Here is a 22,856-nt window from a genome sequence, read left to right as displayed (position 1 = left end):
AAAAGTGGATCGCCGTAGGCGGGCTGAGCGGACGATCGCGACCTGCCTTCACGCCGTCATGAAGCAGGTCGCACCATATTTTCCGCGCACACCCCCTATCACGCCCGCTGCCAGCAGGCTCAGAATATTCCGCCCCTAGTGTCTCTTTTTCGATGATTGAGTATCTTTTCTGATTACATTCAGCTTCCATGAAAAATATCCTATCGGCTTTTCAATTCCTGTTTCATCTTCTTGCTTTTTTTCTTGTCTTATAATCCACCGATACCTCTTCTGACAGCGATGGATAAACCTCATGAATTCTACCGACCAATCTAGACTGTAAAAGCAATGTCCATATTTCTTGTGGCCATTTCATTTGCTTAGCTTTCTTTTCAAATGAAAAGAAGAATGTCTCTACATAACCTTCCACAAATTTCAGAAAGAGCTGCACAAATTTAAACATCTCCCTGCTGGGTTTTGGGTTGGAAGTGGTTGTTTCCACATCCGAACCTTCCTCAGCATCTGTGATTTCCTTTTTAACTTCCAGCCTTTTAAACTGATATTCTCTTTCCCTTTCCTTTTCTTTCCTCCATTGCTAATTTCTCCCTCTGAAGGTCAGATTTTCTCATTTCCATTTCACTTTGAAATGCTTTTTTCCCCTTTCCTTCTAATTCCAGTTTTTTTTCATTTCCATTGCTTGTTCATGTTCAAGCTTCTTCACAAGATTGAAGTCTTGTTATCTCCAGGTGTTACTCACTAGTTCCAATTTCATATGCTGCGCTATTACTTCAATGGTGCCCACTTTATTTGCCCCTGTGGTTAATCCTAACTACAACTTATCTGCCAATTCTGTTAACTGTGCTTTTTGTAAACCAATCTTCTACTCCCAGAAAAGTCTTAAAAATTGTTAAAGCCATATTTGCAGTCTAACCACTTTATAGCCCTTCAAACACCAACTCGAGTTCAATGTTCTCCTCGTACTCGTAACTTTAAGATTCACCAACTCCAAGCTAATCAAGGAATTTTAAAAATCCTGCAAAGAGCCCCCAATTTTGTTACGACATGGCAGGTGGTATTTGCCAGGCTGACCAAATCCACAAGGGAAATTTGGCCACGCTATCACAACAATTTTGCGATTTGTATTTATTACGAGAAAGCTCGTGCACTGAAGTCAGGAGTAATGAGTCCACTACTACCTTTAGCGTTTTTAAAGATCAAATTAAAACATTTATTAATAAAAGAAGAAAAAGAATTACACACGATTACAGTTACACAGTTATAACAGTTCCCAAAATTTCTACTTCACCAGATTCCCAACTACATATCCCCCTTAAGGCAACAGTCCAAATTGATTGCACATTTATAAAGCCATCCAGCAATATTACTGGACAATGGACTTCCAAAGACTTTTAACACAACTTTAAGTTGGTGGTCAAGAGCAGCTGCCCCCAATTGGGGAAGTATTAGGGCTTCATTACAAAAGTATAATAATATAGTGTTCAAACTGGGTGTTTGGAGTTTTTTGGGGGTGGGGGGGTGGTAATTGGAAGAGTCTGTGGCTTTATCCTGCAGGCTTGGAAATAAATCTGTCTTAAGGTACAGGCTGGCTTCAGACTAATTCTTTCCTCAACATACGAGTATTGGATTTAACAAACTATACCTCCCTCCAAATTTGGCATCATTCACAAATTTAAAAATTGTGCTTTTGATTCCGAAGTCCAAATGTAAAATATAAATTATTAACGGCAGTGGTCACAGCACTGATCTCTGTGGAACACAGTTTCCCACCATCTAGCACTCTGAACAATTATCCTTTAATCCTGCTCTCTGCCTTGGAACCAGCTAACAAAACATTCTGCCACTCATCCCTAACTCCACAGTCTCTGACCTTATTAATTAGGTTATTATGGGGAACCTGGCATCTAACCGGCAATGAGAAAAATTGCCCAGTAATGTCCTGTACACAAAAAGCAGGACAAATCCAACCCAGTCAATTATTACCCCATCAATCTACTCTCAATCAACATTAAAGTAATAGAAGGGGTCATCAACAGTGCTATCAAGTTTATCAATAACCTGCTCACTGACACTCAGCTTGAGCTCCGCCAGGGCCACTCAGCTCCTGAACTCATTATAGCCTTGGTTCAAACATGGACAAAAGAGCTGAACTCCAGAAGTGAGGTGAGAGTGACTGCCCTTGACATCAAGGAAGCATTTCACTGAGTATGGCATCAAGGAGCCCTAGCAAAACTGGAGTCAATAGGAATAAAGGGGAAAATGCTCCATTGGTTGCAAACCTAGCAGAAAGGAGGATAGTTGTGGTTGTTGGAATCAGGCATCTCAGCTCCAGGACATCACTGCAGAAGTTCCTCTGGGTAGTGTCCTCAGCCAAAACATCTTCAGCTGCTTCACTGACCTTCCTTCCATCATAAGGTCAGAAGTGGGGATGTTCGCCGATGATCACGTCATGTTCAACACCATTCGCAACTCCTCAGATACTGAAGCAGTTCATGTCCAAATGCAGCAAGACATAGAGAATATCTACGCTTGGGCTGACAAGTGGCAAGTAACATTCGCGCCACACAAGTGTCAGGCAATGACCTTCTCCAACAAGAGAGATCTAACCGTCGCTGAATCCCCCAATATCAACAGCCTGGGGGTTACCATTGACCAGAAACTGAACTGGGCTAGCAATATAACTACTGCGGCTAGAAGATCAGGTCAGAGGCTAGGAATCCTGCAACGAGTAACTCACCTCCCGACTCCCCAAAGCCTGACCACCATCTACAAGGCACAAGTCAGGAGTGTGTTGGAATGCTCCCCACTTGCCTGGATGAGTGCAGCTCCCACACCACTCAGGAAGCTTGACACCATCCAGGACTAAGCAGCCCACTTGATTGGCACCACATCCACAAACATTCACTCCCTCCACCACCGACGCACAGTAGCAGCAGTGCATACCATCTACAAGATGCATTACAGAAACTCAGCAAGGCTCCTTGGGCAGTACCTTCCAAACCCATGACCGCTAGAATGACAAGGGCAGCAGATTCATGGAAATCCCACCACCTGGAAGTTCTCCCCCAAGTCACTCACCATCCTTACTTGGAAATATATCACCATTCCTTCACTGTTGCTGGGTCAAAATCCTGGAACTCCCTTCCTAACAGCACTGTGGGTGTACCTACACCACAAGGACTGCAGCAGTTCAAGAAGTCAGCTCACCACCACCTTCTCAAGGGTAATTAGGGATGGGCAATAAATTATGGCCTAGCCAGCGAAGCCCACATCCCTTGAATGAATAAAAATAATCATTTTGAAAATCCAGATAAATGAAATCTACTGCATTATCATTTTCTATTCACTCTGTTACCTCCTCAAAAAATTCAATAAATTTGGTGTACCTGTTCCATCTCTCTGGTAAGTACTGAAGCAAAATAATTATTACATTTTTCTGCCACTGCTGTATAGTTACCTGTAGCTTTATCCTTTCTACTCTTTAATGGCCCTACTCCCATCCTAACTTTCCTTTATTTTTGATGTGCCTGTAAAATATTTAACTATTTTGTTTTATGTTTCTTTCATTAAAACCTTTCTAAACCCCCAATTGTTCCCTTATGTCTTTATTTATCCATGGAGTCTCACTAGTTTAGTTTAGTTTGCTCTTTCATTTTAGTGGAATATATTTTTCTTCACACTGTTGAACGTCTTTTTAAACCTTTCCCATTGTTGTTCTACATCACTGTTTCCATATTGTTGCATATTTTATTTTGCCAAGTTCTATTATCAGCCCCTCAAGATCAGCTTTTTCTTCAATCTATTAAGGTTCTATTTTGTCTTGATGATAGCTGCATCCCTTTTTTATACTTCCATTATATTGTACCTAATAAGTACAGCTACGTTACCTGCCTCTTTACCCTGTCTGCCTATTACACCCTGCAAGTGTTTAAGTCCCAGTCCTGATTTTTCTGTAGCTATCTCTCATCAGTATGTCTGGTGTATCCTAATACATGACTGCCTCCAGATCCCCTCTTTTATTATAGATACTGTGCGCACTGGTGTAAGACTGTGAAAAATATCTAGTTCATCATGGTTCATGTTAACATTTAAGAGGTAACATTTAGTTCTGGGAAGATTGTTGCTGTGAAGGCAAAGGAACTAAAATTCTGGGTTTTAGAGATTGTCCGAACACCTAAGAAAAAAATGGCTGTTCAGAAAGTCACCCATGATTGTTTAATAAAGTCAGAATAGAAGAAATAGAGCCATAAAACAGCATGTGGACTTACTTAGCTGGAGATGTGATGTCCACACTGCTTGCAAAAAAGTGCAGTGAGAGTTAGGGCTAAATTCATTAAAAAGCATTCAGTGAACCCTGAAAGGCTATGTCATCATGGAGGTGGATGGAGTTCAAGAAGGTTCTCTGGTTTCAACTTATCTGTGTGTTTGCTGGGAGAAGGGGTTGTTTGCAGTTCATGGAGAAGGCCTGCAAGCTGTTAGCAGGCTCCAGGCAGCTAGGGCTCAGAGATGTCTTGGAGAGCGGTGGAAGGTCACTGGTTCTGTGCCAGGCAGTTGGGGCTCAGAGAAGCCCTGGCAATCATTTATAGCTCAGTGCAGCTGGGAGACTGGCACTTGGAGAAATCCAGAGGCAATGACAGCTTAGTGAAGCTGTCGGTCTGTGAAAGAGCTAGAACTGGGCCAGTAATTAGAGACAAGAGTGCAGCTTTGTGAATCCCATGAAACCGAGTCTCAGGAGAGGAGATTGAACATGTTCTAAAGCTATTTATTCCCTTACCATCAATTTCCTCACTTTATTCATTCCAATGTTCTCCTTTCCTGTTATGTTTACATTTAGGCTGCTTAGATTTCTTGTAGATCCGTTCCTCCTTCTTACTGCTTTAAAGCCTTTGCCATCTCCCTGTTTACTCTTTCTGCTAGCATGCGGGTCCCATCTTGGTTCAGGTGGAGCCTGTCCCACTGGTATAGTTCCTTCCTGTTGCATAACTAGTGCCAGTGTCCCATGAAAAGGAACCCCCTCTTTCCCACACCAGCCCTTTAACCATATGCTAATTCTCTTGATCTGCTTGCCAATTTGCATGTGGCTTGGGCAAAAACAAAAGATTACCACCCTTGAGGGCTTGCTTTTTAATTCACTCCTGTTACTCTTTCAGGGTTACCTCCCTCCTCCTACCCATATTATTTGTTCCAGCATGGACCACGACAACTAGATTAACCCCCTCCCTTACCAAGTTCCTTTCCAGCTGCTGTGAGATGTTCCCAATCCTGGCACCGGGTCGGCAACACAACATATGGGATCCTTGTTCTTGGCTACAGAGGATGCTATCTATCCCCATAGTTAGAGTCTCCTATTACTACCAAATTCCTATTCTGCTCTTCCCTCCCCTGACAACCTTCTGAGCCATCGTGCCTTAGTCTGAATTCTGGCTACCCTCCCTATAGTCTTTCTCCTTGTCCTCACAGGTAGCAAGTGCGTTGTGCCTGTAGACAGGACCAGTGTCTACAGGACCTCGATCTGCACTGGTCAGCTCCCTAAAATTCACACCTTCCCTTTCCTGAGCCTGTTTTTTTGTCTGAGGTGTGACTGTATTCTGGATAAAACTGCCCAGAAAATACTCCCCCTCCCCTATACGTCCAAATCTCTCCAACTCACACTACAGCTCAATAACTTTGAGCCAGAGAGAATTGGGGTGGAGATCTCTCCTGTTGATGTGTTTGCTGGAGATAGTCTCGCCATCCTCAAACTTTCACATTCTGCAGTCCAGGAGCATCTTTAATGACCTGACAACCATTACTCCATCCAAAATCTGACCAAAAAAAATGTGCATTTTCTTTTCCCTACCCTTCCTTTATCTCCTTCTATAGGCTGTAAGCTTTAGCCAGGAAGGATACATGAAATATAGTCTTAAAGCAAAGTTACCTCCAACAAACATACATTTACATTTGAAAGCCTACATCAGTTTGGCTGGTTCGGGTGCAAGCAAGTGAACGAAATGAGTAGAAGGATTAAAATTTACATCTGCAAAATTTGGCATGGTTCTCGATTGCAGCTGAACATGCTGAATAGAGAAGTTTTCCAGAGAAAAAAGAAAATCAAAATCAGAGGGATACTCATATTGCTCCTCATAATGCCTGATTACAAAGTGTTAGCAAAGGCCTGCGAGCAGATCACCTACCAACTCTGTTGTTCAGGAATCCTCATTTAGAATGAAGGATCTAGATAGAATGGAATTCAATAATTTTACTGGATTCAAAGGAAAAAAAACTGAAGGTACAGACAATTCTGACAGTCTTATAAAGAGAAGTAAAATACTGTGAAAATTATTATTGCAACCTCAGCAGCAGCTATGGTTCGCGTCACCCCGAGCTATTTGTCTGCCAATGGATTGCAGTGTAATGTGAAAGACTCTGTGGGGGTGTTGCACATGGTCATTGACTTTCAACTGGTAAAAAAAAATAATCCCCAGAAACAAACCTGTTTTATTGATGTAAATATCCTTTGATGAAGTTAGGATTTTGCTATGTACTGCTGTGTTAGGTTACCACAGTAAATAATCTCCAGGAAGGTCAACGGGTTTCAAGCCGCTAAGCCACTGATCCTCAGATGAAAGCACTTCATTACTACAAATATGTGAGAGTGACCTTAATTTTCCATAAGATTTTCATTGCTTTCAATTTAAGTTAACCAACGGAATAAAATGTTTCTTTTTTTATTAAAAAAAAACTTTGCAATGACTGTGCTGTACTTGTTATTTGCACTAGTTAGTCAGTGGAGACACATTTTAATGATTTTGGGGCTGAAATTCTTCCTGTTGATTATTCCAGCAAAAATGCCAGCGCAAGTACAAAACTGGATTTTCTATTTCGTCCAAGATTCCAGTAAATAATGATGTGCGTTCAAATACTAAAATACCTGTTTCTTGGTTTCATCACAATGTTAAAATCCTGCCGAAGTAAATTTTTTGAAAACTTTGAACGATTCTACCTTTCTATAATTTTAAAGATGATAAAACACAACTATAATGATCTTCACAAGGTATCAGTAACTTAGCAAGTACACACACATACACACACAAAATCAAGTTACTGATAAATGCCTTTTAGCTATACGCTAATTTATATTTCTTATGTCAGTTTGTGGATAAATTGGATTACATATTTGATCCTCTAGTTCTTAATTTATTCAGAAAATATGTATTAATAAATGTTACTAATTCATTAATAAATCTTTAACACAGTTACCAACAAAATAAAATTGGATTCCTAATTATCGTGCTGTCAAATACAAGTCAAAGGATCTTGTCGTTATTGTTGCTTTCAAACTACCCACATCTACCTCCAACCTACCAATATTTAATTACATTATGTTTATAGTGATAATAATATTGCCTCCCAAATACAAGTCCCATCTTTGAACCTTACAACAATCGAAAGAGTTCAGTGTATAGAACAAGTTTAATGGCTGTCGGATTGGTTAGTGCTGTCAATTCATCACATTCCACAACACTCACAGAAAGCTATCATTAAACCTCCACGCCATCTTAAAAACTGAATTAAGTTGAAATAACTCACCATTTAAAAGTTCAACTAAAACTAAATTCAATAGAAAGGAAAACTGCAGGGGTGGGGTGTATAAACAGCTGGCTGATCTGCTCTACCCATTCTGTGCCCCATCAAAGCTGAATTTCCACTTCCCCATCCTCTCTTCCCCCCGCCCACACCCACCCCCCAACCACCTAATATATTTTGAGAGTCCTACTACTGTAGTGTCCCTGAATGAATATTTTTTATATTAGCCTCTTACATTTGACAGCAATGTCCCTATGGGCAGAATGGGAATAGGTGCTAGATAACAAAAACAGCTCTGTGCCTAAATTATCTTAGTTGTAAATGTAAAGAAATTCTGTGCATCAAACTGGAAAAAGGTTCAAACTGGAGACCTTCAATAATACTAAGCTGCCAAATAAAAATCCACGACAAAAAAAAAACCATGTATTAAATTTCATTTTAAGTGATGACTTTATTAAACACAAGCACACAAATATTTCCTTTGCAATGACAATTTTTTTGATTTCTCTCGACTTCAGGGCGTGCAGCAATATATTGTGGGTAACAGATTCAGTGCTGAATGCGCTCTGAATTTTAATTTGCAATGATTAACAAGTTGTATTATTGATTAAAGATCAGCCACTGTCAAAGTTTGAATATAGTTTAGCAATCTACCACATTCATTTATGAATCACATAAATGCGTAAACTTTTTCGCAGAAACTCTAACGATCTACAATTTGTGAGCTTGTTACTGACATCAGCTAAAAATAAGAGATGGCAACTGTCTTTCTTGGCTTCTTGTTGCAATAACTAGAAATGTACAATTTGAATCTGATGCTGACTGCACTATCATTCTCACTATTAGACAGAATCCCTGGAGTTATTCCTCTGCTTTGGGATTACTTCATTGTTAGGAGTTACCTAAGTGCACCAAAATGACCTAGTAACTGCTTAGAGTCAAGTCCCACCATTTGCAGGGGTTACGTCCCCATGATATCTCACAAATGATGAACATGTTTTGAATGGGATTCAATTCGATCTGTTCCAGCCACACGAGGTGCTGCAGTACCTGTATAGGACAGATAGGGGAGCCTCTGAGCAACACATCAGTGAAGATTTAAAATTGAATAGAGCCATTATTGTAGCTCTGGATGCTCTGTCATGGCTGCCATCTCCCCGAGAAAAGGAGAGAAGAAACCGCGGATAAGTGAGCATTGCTCACGCAATGGGTGATTCCGTCTACAAAGTTACCCCGGGTAAGTGGATTTGCAAACAAGGAAGTCTGAAATGGCAGGGCTTTACTGTACTCTCAAATCTAATGCAGGTTGTTTTGTTCATCGTGTACACACTTACATCCAAAGTAAGGCTGAGTGCGTCAGACAGGATTCCTTGTGCAGCTGCATATTTTACGGGAATGTCCCGCTAATACAATTTATGGAGGGCCCATGTCATACAAGCCCACTCTGTGCCATTGACGCCAATACTGCTGTATATAGCCTATTCATAGAGTGAGATATGTCCTATTTTGCTTTTTTTTTAAAAGCACTGCATGAGTCACAGTTCAATTCTGATGTTAAAAATAAGAATCTGGCGCCACAAGCGTGAGAAATGACAATGTTTTACCAAAAATCTTCAATCGTCAATGGGAAGTAAGAGCTCAAAATGGTCAACAATCATGAAAAATGACAAATCAAGTAACTCTGGAGGATCCTCCTCATGGGCTTCACATAGGCATCAGCTCACCAGCTGAACTAGACTACAAAAAAGGGTCAGAGCTATACAAACTTTGGCTATCTCCCTGCTTAGTATTCAAAAAATAGCAGAAGTGGGGTTGCAGATAGGCATGGAAAAGAAGATATAGAGAAAAAATAAAGAATCTGGTCCAATCTAATGGCTTAATATGTGTTTACATTGGGAGGCATCTCAAGTTATCAGGGACCCCAGTTTGCATAATCCAGGGTAATGATAGGGCAGGCTGCCAATGAGACTGAGAATTCCCAAACCAAAGGATCACAGTCAATCACAACCTTGTGCCTTAGACATTTGGCACTCAGAACCACAACACACAGACCCCTCAAATCAAACATGATCAATCTAAATATGGACACAACACTAAAGTAATATTGTGAAACATCTGAGGACTGAATGATTCATTTAAAAGGGTATAACAATCACAGGAAAGGCTGGTTGGATGTGACCTTTCTGCAAGAAACCTACCTTACAATCAATGTGAAGTTCACAAAAAATTGGATGCAACAAACTGTCTGTTTCACTTTATTGCAGAAGCTAAGTTATGGCGATAGGTAATTATTTTTCATTCTGGGCAAGCTAACCCAGGTGAAAATGATGAGACCACCCTGAGTCCCTAGCTACCGATTCCACCTAACTCCCTGGCAACAGTTTAATCACAACTTTGGTGTCACATTTGATCCAAAGATGAGCTTGCAACCTCACATCCACACCATTACTAAGACCACCTATTTCCAACTCTGTAACATCACCTGATTTTGCTGCTTCTCAGCTCATCTGCTATTGAAACCCATTCATGTCTTTGTTATCTTCAGACTCGCCTATTCCTGGTTGATCTCCCACATTTTACATACCATAAACCGGAGGTCATCCAAAACTCTGCTGTCCCAGTCTTAATTTGCAGCAAGTCCCATTCCCCTATCAGTCCTGTGCTCGCTGACCTACATTAGCTCCCAGTTGTGCAACATCCTGATTTTAAACTTTGCACCTTTGTCTACAAATCCCGTTCATGGCCTTGCTCTTCCCTATATCTGTAATCTCCTCCGATCCCACAACCCTTTGAGATATTGGCATTCCACTAATTCTGGCCTCTTGAGCATCCCCAATTTTAAGTGTTCCACCATTGGTCGTTACAGTTGTTTAGGCCCTAAGTTCTGGAATTCCCTCTCTACCTCATTTTGCTCCTTTAAGAGACTCCTTAAAACCTATCTCTTCGCTCAAGCTTTAGGTTATCTGACCTATCTCCCTGTGTGGCTCTTTGTCATAATTTATTTTCTAAGCTCCTGTGAAATGCCTTGGGATGTTTCATTACGTTAAAGGTGCTATATAAATATAAGTTGTTGTTGGGTCAAGGAACTGATCATATTACTGAATATTTATGCCCGAAATATATTTTTATTCTTTCATGGGGTGTGGACGTCACTTGCAAAGCCAAGCATTTGTTGCCCATCCCTAACTGCCCTTGAACTGGGTGGCTTGCTAGGCCATTGCAGGGGACAGTCAAGAGAGTTAACCACATTGCTGTGGATCTGGAGTCACATGCAGGCCAGACTGGGTAAAGACAGCAGATTTCCTTCTATAAAGGGCATTAGTGAACCTGGTAGGTTTTTACAACAATCGATGATAGTTTCATGGTCACTATTACTCAGACTAGCTTTATATTCCAGACTTATTAGTTGAATTTAAATTCCAGCTGCTGCCATGGTGAGATTTGGACCCCTGCCCCCAGAGAATTAGCCTGGTCTTCTGGATTACTAGTTCCAGTGACATTACCACTACTCCACCATATCCCCATAACCACAAGGTGCTTCAAAACTCTGCTGCCCATATGCTGACTCTCAACAAATTTCATTCACCCCTCATCCTTGTACTTGTTGACCAACATTGGCTCCCAGTTCAATAATGCCTCAATGTTAAAATTCTCATCCTTGCATTTAAATCCCTTCTAGGCTTCACTTCTCCCCATTGCTATAATGTCCTCCTAGTAACCTCGGGGTCCTAGGAACCCCTGAGATACCTTAACATGCCCAATTTCGATCATTTCTCCAGTGGTGGCCATGTCTACAGCTGCATAGGCCCTACGCTCTGGAATATCCTCCCTAACTATCACTGCCTGACTCTCCTCAAAGATGCTCCTTAAAACCTACCTTTCTACCTGTTCTAATATCTCTTTACGTAACTCGGTGCCAAATATTGCCCGAAATGCTCTTATAAAATGTTTTGGGATGTTTCACTGTGTTAAAGGTGCTAAGAAAATGTAAATTACTGTTGCCATTCTATATTGCTTACAACCTATAAGGAAAGCATGATGGTAGGGTGAGGGGGTCTGAACTGAACTTATCCCTACACCTCAGTAAGTTCCCACAGATCCAGGACAGGCTTCCACAACGCAATATAAATTTTCAAATTGAGGTTGTTGTAAGCTACTAAACATGGGGTAATACATTGGGGGTTTCAAGCACATAAAGGCAGAGCTAAAGGAATTGAACAGGTTTTCAAAATGCTCCTAACAACAATGCCATTTATTCGTTCATGCTGTTTGTGCCTAAAGTTGAGACATTCCATCTCTTTCCCGCTAAATGCATTTTCTTTGGCATCCAGAAATTGATTATGTACCTTGAGAGGACATTCACATATTCTACTTGTACCATTTGGTCTGCTGCTCTAGCCTTCAATAGGAATTGAAGCCTTACAATTCTTTGCTGAAGTGCAGCATGTACATCTCTATGTGTAGATGGGGACATGTGTGTAGCAAAGGTGAGCATAAAACACCACTGATACATATCAGACATCCTTCAACCAAACAAGACAGGAGGATTATTATTGAGAATTCCATTAGTACTCACTATTAGAACTGGAACAAAAAAAAAGCAGCACAGAAATTTCCCCAAAAGGTTTTTCAAAAGAGGCAGCAGAAAAGAAAAATCAAGAAACCAAAATGTAGAAACCAAAATGGTCTAACACCATTTTCAAAGATATTATGGTGCCTTTAAATTGACTTCCTTGGACTTCTGGTTATCTAGCACTCCTGGATATCCTTTACACATGAGCATAGTTAATATCGACTGTCCTTTACACACATACAAACTTTAAAAAATAGGTACAGGTCATTCCCAGCCTTATTTAAAATAGGTTAGTGAAGATCCTCCCCATTTTAGGTAGACTCCTCCTGTCCACATTTTCCCTAGCTTTAGAAATTTGTGTGATCTGCAAAGTGGGTGAAAATCTGGCTGCGCATATTTTGCCCACATTTTTGTTTGTCTGATTTTACACCTGGGTGAATCTAGGCAAAATAAATCACATTTGAATGTTTCAACTTTTGCATTCCGGATAGTTAGGGTGATCTTCCCCATTCTACTGTATGCACTGACCATACTTCACTACTTTGTCCAGAATTAACAGTGTTGTGACCTTCAGTAACAGATCACTGAAACAACAGTAAACAATCTTCAAGCCACACCACGTCAGAAAGGAAAATGAGGGGTAGGCTGAAAGACAGAATTTTATGTAGATGTTGGGCTTCCTTCAGATGATATGGAAGCTTACACCGATGTAGGTAACTTTACATTTTTTATCATTCATTCAACATGCAAATATAGATATGCTAATGTAGTATAGAAATTAATGATGGGATTCTGAGGAGCTACATCATGTCAGAAGCACCCAAGAGTTCACTGCCCTGAAGTGCCAATTCAATGATGATAAATTTATCATCAGATGGCCTCAAGAGAAATCTACCATATCTTGATACAGGGAATAGGTAAAGCTGAACAATCTCTAATTGTATCCAGTGAGTTCTAGCTCAACCAGGAGCAACATAAGGCAATAGACAATATTACACAATTTTCTGACACCCGTTTAATAATGTGCTTACTTAAGGTCTTGATCACAGAAAAGAAACAAGCGACCGTCTAAATCAGCAAAACTCTAACCTCATCTATATAATGATTAATTCCCTTTGCACAACAAAATTATATATTTCTTCAAACACAGGATAGAAGCTAAAACTTTGACACTGTGATTCCCTCAGGCAAGCCAAATCCAGAAATAAACTTGGACAAGAAGCATGGATGAGCCTGCCAAACAAGATGCAGTCAGTGAACCAACAATGTGTGCAATTCACAAACTATTTTGTAAATAACTCTCTGGAGTGAAGGAAAATAAAATTCAGAAGAAATCATGTGTTTAAAGGCCATGACATTATGCTGGTCAGAACCAGAATGAAGTTCCATAAAGAAACTGGTTAAGGAACAAAAAAAAACTCATTCCAGGGGTCTTTCATAACCTGAATCCAAAGGATATTTCTTCACTGCCATTGCCCCTCCAATTGAGTAGGAGAGAGTAGACATAGCAGTAGCGTAGACCCACAGAAACAGAAGCCGAATGCTACAGAATGAGGATAAAATAATATTGGCGGTAAGTTATCCCTGCTCAGGCACTAAAGGCCAGACAATCCAAATGGCCTTTTTGGGAACTGGATCAAAAGAATGGCTATCATTTCATTACCCAAATCTTGTGACAAAAGTAAAAGTTCAAAAACATCCTGTAGATCTCTGTGTGTTGAGATATAAAACAGCCTGCATTTATATACCACCTTTCTAGACCATTGAATGTCCCAAAGCAGTTTACAGCCAATGAAATATTTTTGAAGTGTAGTTATTGTTGTTGTTATGTAAGAAATGCAGCAGTCAATTTGCATGCAGCAAACACCCACAAATAACAAGCTGATAGCCACCAGAAAATTGGTTTTGGTGCTGTAGATGGTGGGATAAATATTGGCCGGGACAACGGAATAACACACCTGCTCTTTTCTGAAATAGTGCCATGGAATCTTTCACATCAACCTGAGGGCAGACATTTCCTCGCTCAATATCTCATCCAAGAAACAGCACCTCCAACAGTGCAACGCTCCGTCAGTACAGCACAGGTGTGTCAGTCCTGATCTTTATGTTTATGTCCTATAGTGGAGCTTGAACCCACAACCTTGTGACTCAGAGTCAAGAGTGTTACCAACTGAGCCTCGGCTGACACTATTTAGTTCTGCACATTCTCTTCTGTCAAAAATGAAACTGACCACATTGACCTGGAGAATCTCTCCCAAGTGTGTCTTCCACCTATGCTGATATCCTGCTCATTATTTAAATAACAAAACTTAAATTTCACAAATACAATATCTCCAAGAATGTTCCATTGTTGACCATATTTAAGGCTGGTATAGAAAATTTTTTGTCTCTCAGGGAATCAAGGGATAAATGAAGCAGGTGGAGGTGAAGTCTGCCATTCAGGCTCAATGGGACATACGGTCCACTCTGCTCCTATCTTCTGTGTTGTGTTGCACTGCCAGGCATGCTTCAGATGAGACATAAAGTCAAGACCATGTAACAATCCCACAATACTATTTAAAGAGGAGCAGGGGCTCCCTCCCCATGTACTGGCAAAATTCATTCTTTAATCAAAAATCACTAAAGCAGATTATCTGGTCATTTATCCCACTCTTGTTTGAGACACCTTGTTATGCACAAATCGGTTGTTGCATTTACTTGCAATAGTATCTACACTCCAGAAGTACTTCCTTAGCTGCAAAGTGCTTTGGAACATCCCATGGTCAATGGAAACTCTTACTTTTTATGTTTTTAAGTTAGCTATAACATCATTTTTTTCCAATAGTTGGACAAGAACCAAGAATTTGAATGAATAACTGTGGGAGAGCACAAATATTCATGGAAAATAAATGTGCATAAACACACAGAACGTCTAGGATGTGGAGGATAGTGGATGAACGAGTAAGATCCATTGCAGGAGAATTAGCTACAGATTTCCATTTTCAAAAGGTATATATAGAACAAACAGATCTAACATTCAAAGTAACTTTCATCTTCAGCTCATTTGATGATAAACTGCATTTCTGAACATATTCAGGAATGAAACTGGGAAAACTTGCACTTGCATTTCAAGCTATATTTTATGGTATCTATTGCCCCCTGCTGTTTAATTTAGGGTTATACAGTTCAATATACACATTTTGCATTTGGCCAGTAATAAAAGAAATACATCTTCAAGTATTATTATAAAGATGCTATCAAACCTGAAGAATAGGAATTTTGACACAGTGTAACATTAAGTTTTATAAATACAACTAATAGCCTTGGGTCAGCTCCCTCAAAATACTGATTAATAGTTTTCCTGTTTCCTCCGTTGCATTAATTTCCCACTGGTGTGTCTCACCATCAATGCTTTAAAATCATTTTGGCATAATTTAACACTAATATTTAATACACTATATTTGGACATAAAGTAATTCACACGAGATTTGATCACAGAAAGCAACAAGTCCAACATGTGTTGTAATAATGAGATACGCCATAGGTTTACATTTGATTACTTGGAGAGAGGAATTGATTTATCCAGCTTGAGAGAGGAATAGTTCACTTCCCTAATCTGTTTTAGTCAGTATGAAATGTTTTAATTTAGATTGTGCTGCTTGATAAATCAGTTGAATTTAGTTCTTGTTGCGTATATATTGCCCAACTGCAATTTTTAATCTTCAGATGCATTGAATGACTTCACCTCAGTTGTGTCACCGATGTTATATGTACAATCACAACCAGGTGTTCCAGTTGGATTTGAAAGTCACAATAGCATTGTGTATGTGCAGGAATGTGTGCTTGTGTGTGAACTTCAGGCAAAGTGCCAGTACATCATGCGCATGCACACGCATGCTGACCCACTGCCAGCATAACATGCCAATCTAACAGTTCCATTGATGATTTTTCAGATACTGAAGCAGTCTGTGCCCACATGCAGCAATTGGGAGTTGGGCTTATAAATGGCAAGTAACTTTCACACCACACAAGTGCCACGCAACGACCATCTCCAAAAACAGAGAATCTAACCATCTCCCCTTCATATTCAACAGCATTACCATTGCTGAATACCCAACAACCACCTCCTGGGGATTACCATTGATCAAAAACTGAACTTGACCAGCTACATAAACACTGTGGCTACAAGAGCAGGTCAGAAGCTAGGAATTCTGTGGTGAGTAAGACACCTCCTGACTTCACAAAGCCTGTCCACCAAGTCAGGAGTGTGGAGTACTTTCTACTTGCCTGGATGAGTTCAGCTCTAACACCGCTCAAGAAGCTCAATACCATCCAGGGCAAAGCAGCCCACTTGATGAGAACCCCTCCTGCCAGTTTCAACATTCACTCCCTCCACTGACGCACAGTAACAGCAGTGTGTACCATCTACAAGATGCACTGCAGCAACTCACCAAGCCACCTGTGACAACATCTTTCAAACCCTCGAACTCTACCACCTAGACGGACAAGGGCAGCAGACACACGGTAACACCACCACCCTGCAAGTTACCCTCCATGCCATGCAACATCCTGACTTGCAACCACATTGCCGTTCATTCAGTGTCGCTGAGTCAAAATCAGGAACTCCCTTCCTAACAGCAATGTGGGTGTACCTACAACAGATGACTATGGCTATTTAAGAAGTTGGCTCACCATTGCCTTTCAAAGTTAATTAGGGATGGGCATTAAATGCTGGCCTTGCCAACAATGTTCACATCCCATGAACAAATAAGAAAAAATACCCACAACCTCCCCGTGACTCACCACTTCAGCTTCCTTTCCTGTTCTCACTCTCATCTCCACTTTTAGCTTCTTACCATGTTCCAACCAAGCCTAAAGCAAGCTTCAAGAACAGTATCCTATTTTTCTGTCAATGCACTCGGCTGTATGCAAGTCCGAAAGTCAACTTCATTTTTTCTCTTAAAGAGCAGGGAGAGATAGTGACAGGAGGTGGATTGGTTCATGATCCAGGAGAGGGATGTGGGGCAGTTCTGCTCACGTCCTGAGAGAGCAGGAGCTAGGTGGGCATATTTGGATAATTCATCAGTACTCAGCCTTGGCATGAAAGGAGGGTCTTCGCATGTAGTATTTTTTCTTCTCGGGATTGGTGGGTCCCAATGTGATTTGCCAGCATGTTCTGTTTTATTACAGATCTGATGCTTTTTCCAGAGTTTCCCTCCTTTCCTGTTCTCGCGTCCCCCCTGACATTAATACTTGGTCCCATCAGCTTCTTCATTTACATGCATTCCCTTAGTGATATCAGTCAAAGACATGGGCCAGGAACCACACACACCCTGATAACATACAGCTCTGCCCTCCATCACCTCACTCAACCTCTCCACTCCATGTTGTCAGACAGCTTGCTTGACATTCAGTCATGGGTTAGCCGTAGGTTCCTCCAGTTAAACATCAGAAAGACCAAAGTCTCTAGCTCTCGCCACAAACTCCACAACCTTAGCACCAATTCCATTCCAATCTCCCACCACTAACTCAGTTGAACCAGACTGTTCAGAATCTGAATGTCTTACTTGACCATACGATGAACTTCAGATCCTATACCCTCGCCATCACAAAGGCCACACCTACTTCAGCTTCGACAGTATCAACTGCCTCTGTCCCTCTCTCAGCCCATCTACTGCTGAAGCCCTCATCCATCCCATTATTCTCACCTTCTGATTCGACCATTCAATGCTCTTCCACAGGCCTCCCATATTCCAACCTCCATAAACTTCATCTCTTCCAAATCTCTGCTGTGAACATCCTAACCTGCATCAAGTGTTACTCCATCATCACCCACTGTGCTCACTAATCTATTTGGCACCCGGTCCCCAATGCCACCAACTTACAACTCTTATCTTTGTGTTCATACCCTTCCAAAGCTTCACCCGACCACCCCTATCCTTGTAATCTCTTTCAACTCTACAAATCTGCATGGAAACTATGCCCCTCCAGTTATAGCTGCTTGTGCAACTTCCACTTCTTTTGCCGCAGCCACGATTTCAGCTGTCTATGTCTTACACTCAAATTCCCTCTGTAAAACTTTCCAACTCTCCACTAAGATCCTCCTTAAAACCCTACTCTGGCCAAGCTTTTAGTGATCTCTCGTAATACCTCCTTCATGCTTGGCAACTGTTCTTGCTGAATTATGTCTCTCTGAAGTATCTTGACAGCATTTTTATTTGTTGAAGACACTATATAATAAATGCAAGTGTTTCATCACTTCACTCTTGATATCTATCATTTTTTATCAAGCAGTTTGCAACCCATTAAGCCCCTGTCTGTAACTGTTGATTCTCTCTGTTCTCTGGTTTTCAGTTCTGAGGAAGGCTAGACAATGGTAATGGTTTCCCTTTACAGGTACTTGCTGGTGCAATGTAAACTTCCACCATTTTAACCTAGTAATTAAGCTTGTATAATGCATGCCATTAAAATATTTAATATACTTGGAATAAATGGCCAGCTATTCACAGTGTGGATTAAAAAAAATCTCAAATACATTTTTGATTGCACTGTAAATTCCAATGAGATTACCTGTTTTCAAATGTGGTAAAGAGTGAACGCCAGGCCAGGTTTCCTCTGTTGGAGTGCCCAAAACCTGCAATTAAAGGGGACGGTTGTAATTCATCTATAATTACATCGTTTACACTTCATAACATTGGTCAATGGCATGTACCTTACTTGCATGCAAAGGTATTTAAATTCCAGCACAGCTGTAAATAGCTTTTCCAAAGACTAATTTCCACATTCTGCAATAATATAAATGTTAATGGAACAGAGAAACAGGCTAGGTAACAAAGGGAACAGCCAGAATGAAGGACACAGGGACAGGGCAGAGCAAGGGAGGGAGCAGTGCGAGAAAGGAGAAACGAGAAAGAGAAACAAAGGCTTGCAAGCAGACTTTAGGATTTAGATAGGAAATTGAAAAGCAGGACCTCAAAGGTAGTAATCTCCGGGTTACTCCCGGTGCCAGGCATAGGAACAGAAGGATAGAGATGATGAATGCGTGGCTGGAGAGATAGTGCAGGAGGGAGGGCTTTAGATTCCTGGGGCATTGGGAACATTTCTGGGGGAGGTGGGACCTGTACAAGTTGGACGGATTACATCTGAACAGGGATGGGACCAACATCCTCGCAGGGAGGTTTGATAATGCTATTGGGGTGGATTTAAACTCAATTGGCAGGGGGATGGGATCCTGAGATAGTAATTCACAGAGGAGAGAAGCCGAGATAGAATTAGAAGTTAAAACACTAGTAAATGAGTCTGGAAGGCAGAGAAAACATAGGCTAGATAAGAAAGTAGTGAGTTTAGCAAGGCTAAATGGAATATATTTTAATGCAAGGAGCCTGAAGAACAAGACAGACAAGCTGAGGGCACCAATAGGCACGTGGGAGTATGATATCATAGCTATGACCGAGACTTGGCTAAAAGGGCAGGATTGGCAGCTCAACATTCCTGGTTATAGGGTATTCAGATGAGATAGAGAGGGGGATGGAAGAGGAGGGGTTGCAATATTGATCAAGGAATCAATTATGGCAGTGAGGAGGGATGATACCTTGGAAGGATCAACAAATGAAGCCATATGGGTAGGAGTAAAAAACACAAAAGGGGCAAACATGCTGTTGGGTGTGTACTATAGGCCCCCAAACAGTCAGGGAGAGATAGAGGATCAAATATGTAATCAAATTTCAGAGAAGTGTAAGAATAATAGGGCAGTAATAATAGGGGATTTTAACTACCCAAATATTAACTGGGGTGGTTTTAGTGTGCAAGGTAGGGAGGGAGCAAAATTCTTAAGTTGCATCCAGGAGAACTTTTTTAGGCAGTACGTAGAAAGCCTAACAAGGGAGGGGGCAGTTCTGGACCTAATATTCAGAAATGAGCCCAGGCAGGTGGAAGGCGTATCAGTAGGGGAGAATTTTGGAGATAATGATCATAACTCAATTAGATTTAGTTCTGGAAAAGGATAAGGTTGGGCTGGGAATAAAAGTTCGAAACTGAGGGAAGGCTAATTTTATTAAGATGAGATACGATTTGGCCCAAGTGGACTGGGAGCAGCTACTTGTAGATAAAACTGTGTCAGAGCAGTGGGAGGCATTCAAAGAGGAAATAGCGAGAGTACAGGGCAAATATGTTCCCCTAAAGACAAAGGGGGGGGTACCAAGTCCGGAGAATCCTGGATGTTAAGCGACATAAAAGTAGGATTAAGAAAATAAGAGAAGATTATGGCAGATACAAAGGGCTCAATAAAGCAGAGTATAAAAAGTACAGAGGGTCACAGGTGAGGTGCCTGAGGACTGGAGGACTGCTAACGTTGTCCCATTATTAAAAAAGCGAGGAAGGGATAGACCAGGAAATTACAGGCCAGTCAGTCTAACCTCAGTGGTGGGGAAGTTACTAGAAAGAATTTTGAGGGACAGGGCTAGTTAGCATGGATTTGTTAAGGGAAGGTCATGTTTGGCAAATCTGATCGAAACTTTTGAGGAGGTAACCAGAAGTGTGGATGAGGGTAGTGCATTTGATGTGGTCCACATGGACTTTAGATAAGGTCCCTCATGACAGACTGGTCAAGAAAGTAAGAGCCCATGGGATCCAAGACAAATGGCACATTGGATCCAAAATTGGCTGAGAGGCAGGAACCACAGGTTGATGGTAGAGGGATGTTTCTGTGACTGGAAGTCTGTTTCCTGTGGAGTTCTGCAGGGCTCGGTGCTGGGGCCCTTGCTGTTTGTGGTGTAGATAAATGATTTGGACTTAAATGTAGAGGGTATAATCAAGGAGTTTGCGGATGACACGAAAATTGGTAGGGTGGTAAAACCGAAGAGGATAGCTGTAAACTGAAGAAGGATATCAATGGTCAGGTGGGCAGAGCAGTAGCAAATGGAATTCAACCCGGGAAAGTGTGAGGTAATGCACTTGGGGAGGGTTAACAAGGCAAGGGATTACACTATGAATGGCAGGACCCTGGAAAGTACTGAAGATCAGAGGGACCTTGGTGTGCATATCCACAGATCCCTGAAGATAGTAAGGCAGGTAGATAAGGTTGTTAAAAAGGCATATGGGGTACTTGCCTTTATTAGCCGAGGCAAAGAATACAAGAGCAGGGAGGTTATGCTAGAACTGTAGGAAACACTGGTTAGGCCACAACTGGAGTACTGAGTGCAGTTCTGGTCACCATTTTATAGGATGAATGTGATTGCACTGGAGAGGGTGCAGAGGAGATTTACCAGGATGCTGCCTGGGCTGGGGGGTCTGAGCTATGAGGGAAGATTGGATAGGCTGGGGTTGTTTTCCTTGGAGCATTGAAGTTTGAGAGGGGACCTGATAGAGGTGTACACCATTGTGAGGGGCATAGATAGGGTGGATAAGAAGGCACTTTTTCCATTAGTAGAGGGGTCAATAACCAGAGGGCATAGATTTAAGGGAAGAGGTAGAAGGCTAAGAGAGGAGTTGAGGAGAATTTCTTTCACCCAAAGGGTGGTGAGAGTCTGGAACTCACTGCCTGAAAGAGTGGTTGAATCAGAAACTCTTGCCAGAGGGTGGGGGCAGGGGGCGCAAGAAGGGGGGGGGGGGAGAGAGACGCGAGAGGGAGGGGGCGGGGGGGTGCGAGAGGGAGGGCGGGAGGAGGGAAAAAACAGTTCTGAAGGTGGCTAGACGATGGTAACAGTTTCCCTTTACAGGTACTTGCTGGTGCGCTGTGAATTTCCACCTAATTAAGCTTGTACAATGCATGCCATTCAAACATTGCACATTTCTGCCCAGCTCATCTCCCCCATCAGACACACTCAAGAACCCCCCTGCCCAATCCCCTTCCCCTGCTCACCCAGCTGTCCCTCTCCCCCATCACCAGGCAGCCCCCAACCTCCGGCCCTGCTGGACGTCCTCTCCCACCCAAGTTAAAAGCAAAATTCTGCGGATGCTGGAAATCTGAAACAAGGACAGAAAATGCTGGAAAAACTCAGCAGGTCTGACAGCATCTGTGTGGAGAGAAAAACAAAGCTTTGAGTCCGTATGAAACCCTTCTTCAGAGCTGAAAAGAAGTGGAAATGTGATGAAATTTATACTGCTTAAGGCGGGTGGGGCAGGTAGAGCTGGAAAGAAGGCCAGCAATTTAAAAAAAAGATAGAAAATGGATTAAAAAGGGGTTAAAATTACAGATAAATGAATAAAAATAAAAATAAGTGGATAAAATTAAAAATGAATGTAGAAGGGGATAAAAAGAAGGGGGTGAGGATGGAAGAGAGAGTTCATGGTCTGAAGTTGTTGAACTCAATGTTAAGTCTAGAAGGCTGTAAGGTGCCTAATCGGTTCCCTCCCAACCAACCCATGGCCCAGCCCTACCACTGGAGGTATGCCCTGCCAACCCCACCCACCTGAACAACTTCTTGCTGTGGTAAAATATTCAGCCATTTCAGATACATGGGTATTGACCATAATACTCAGTTTTTAAATGAACAAAAATGAAAAGAAATCCTTGTGCTTCCAAAGTCATCATCTTGTTTATAGCCTGGTCTAACTAAATACATAGTGAAAACCCCAGTCGCCAACTTTAAAAAAAAATCTAGTCAATTATTTCCAGGAAAAGTTTGCTCAATAGAAATCAGGAGAAAAGTAAGGGCAAGGGCCTCTCCGGATGGCTCTTGTGCAGCAGCTGTGCCAAAAGAGGGGCAGGAAAACCTAAACAGTTCTAATCAAAGGTCAGCAG

The 22,856-nt window shown here is 41.5% G+C and overlaps 1 protein-coding gene across 7 annotated transcripts in view; it reads right to left on the bottom strand.

The window, feature by feature from the left end:
* Window positions 1–22,856, bottom strand: part of cdk14 (cyclin dependent kinase 14) — a 726,725-nt gene that overhangs the window by 261,814 nt on the left and 442,055 nt on the right. For all 7 annotated transcript variants that reach the window (XM_078538467.1, XM_078538468.1, XM_078538469.1 and 4 more), the window contains one exon: window positions 18,686–18,749. In XM_078538467.1, coding sequence (XP_078394593.1) covers window positions 18,686–18,749 — 64 coding nt within the window. The remainder of the gene's footprint in view (window positions 1–18,685; window positions 18,750–22,856) is intronic.

The sequence above is a fragment of the Cetorhinus maximus genome, chromosome 3, assembly GCF_964194155.1.
Source record: "Cetorhinus maximus chromosome 3, sCetMax3.hap1.1, whole genome shotgun sequence".
Classification (NCBI taxonomy): Eukaryota; Metazoa; Chordata; class Chondrichthyes; order Lamniformes; family Cetorhinidae; genus Cetorhinus; species Cetorhinus maximus.
The sequence above is the reverse complement of the archived record's forward strand: the minus strand, read 5'-3'. Positions and strand labels throughout refer to the sequence as shown.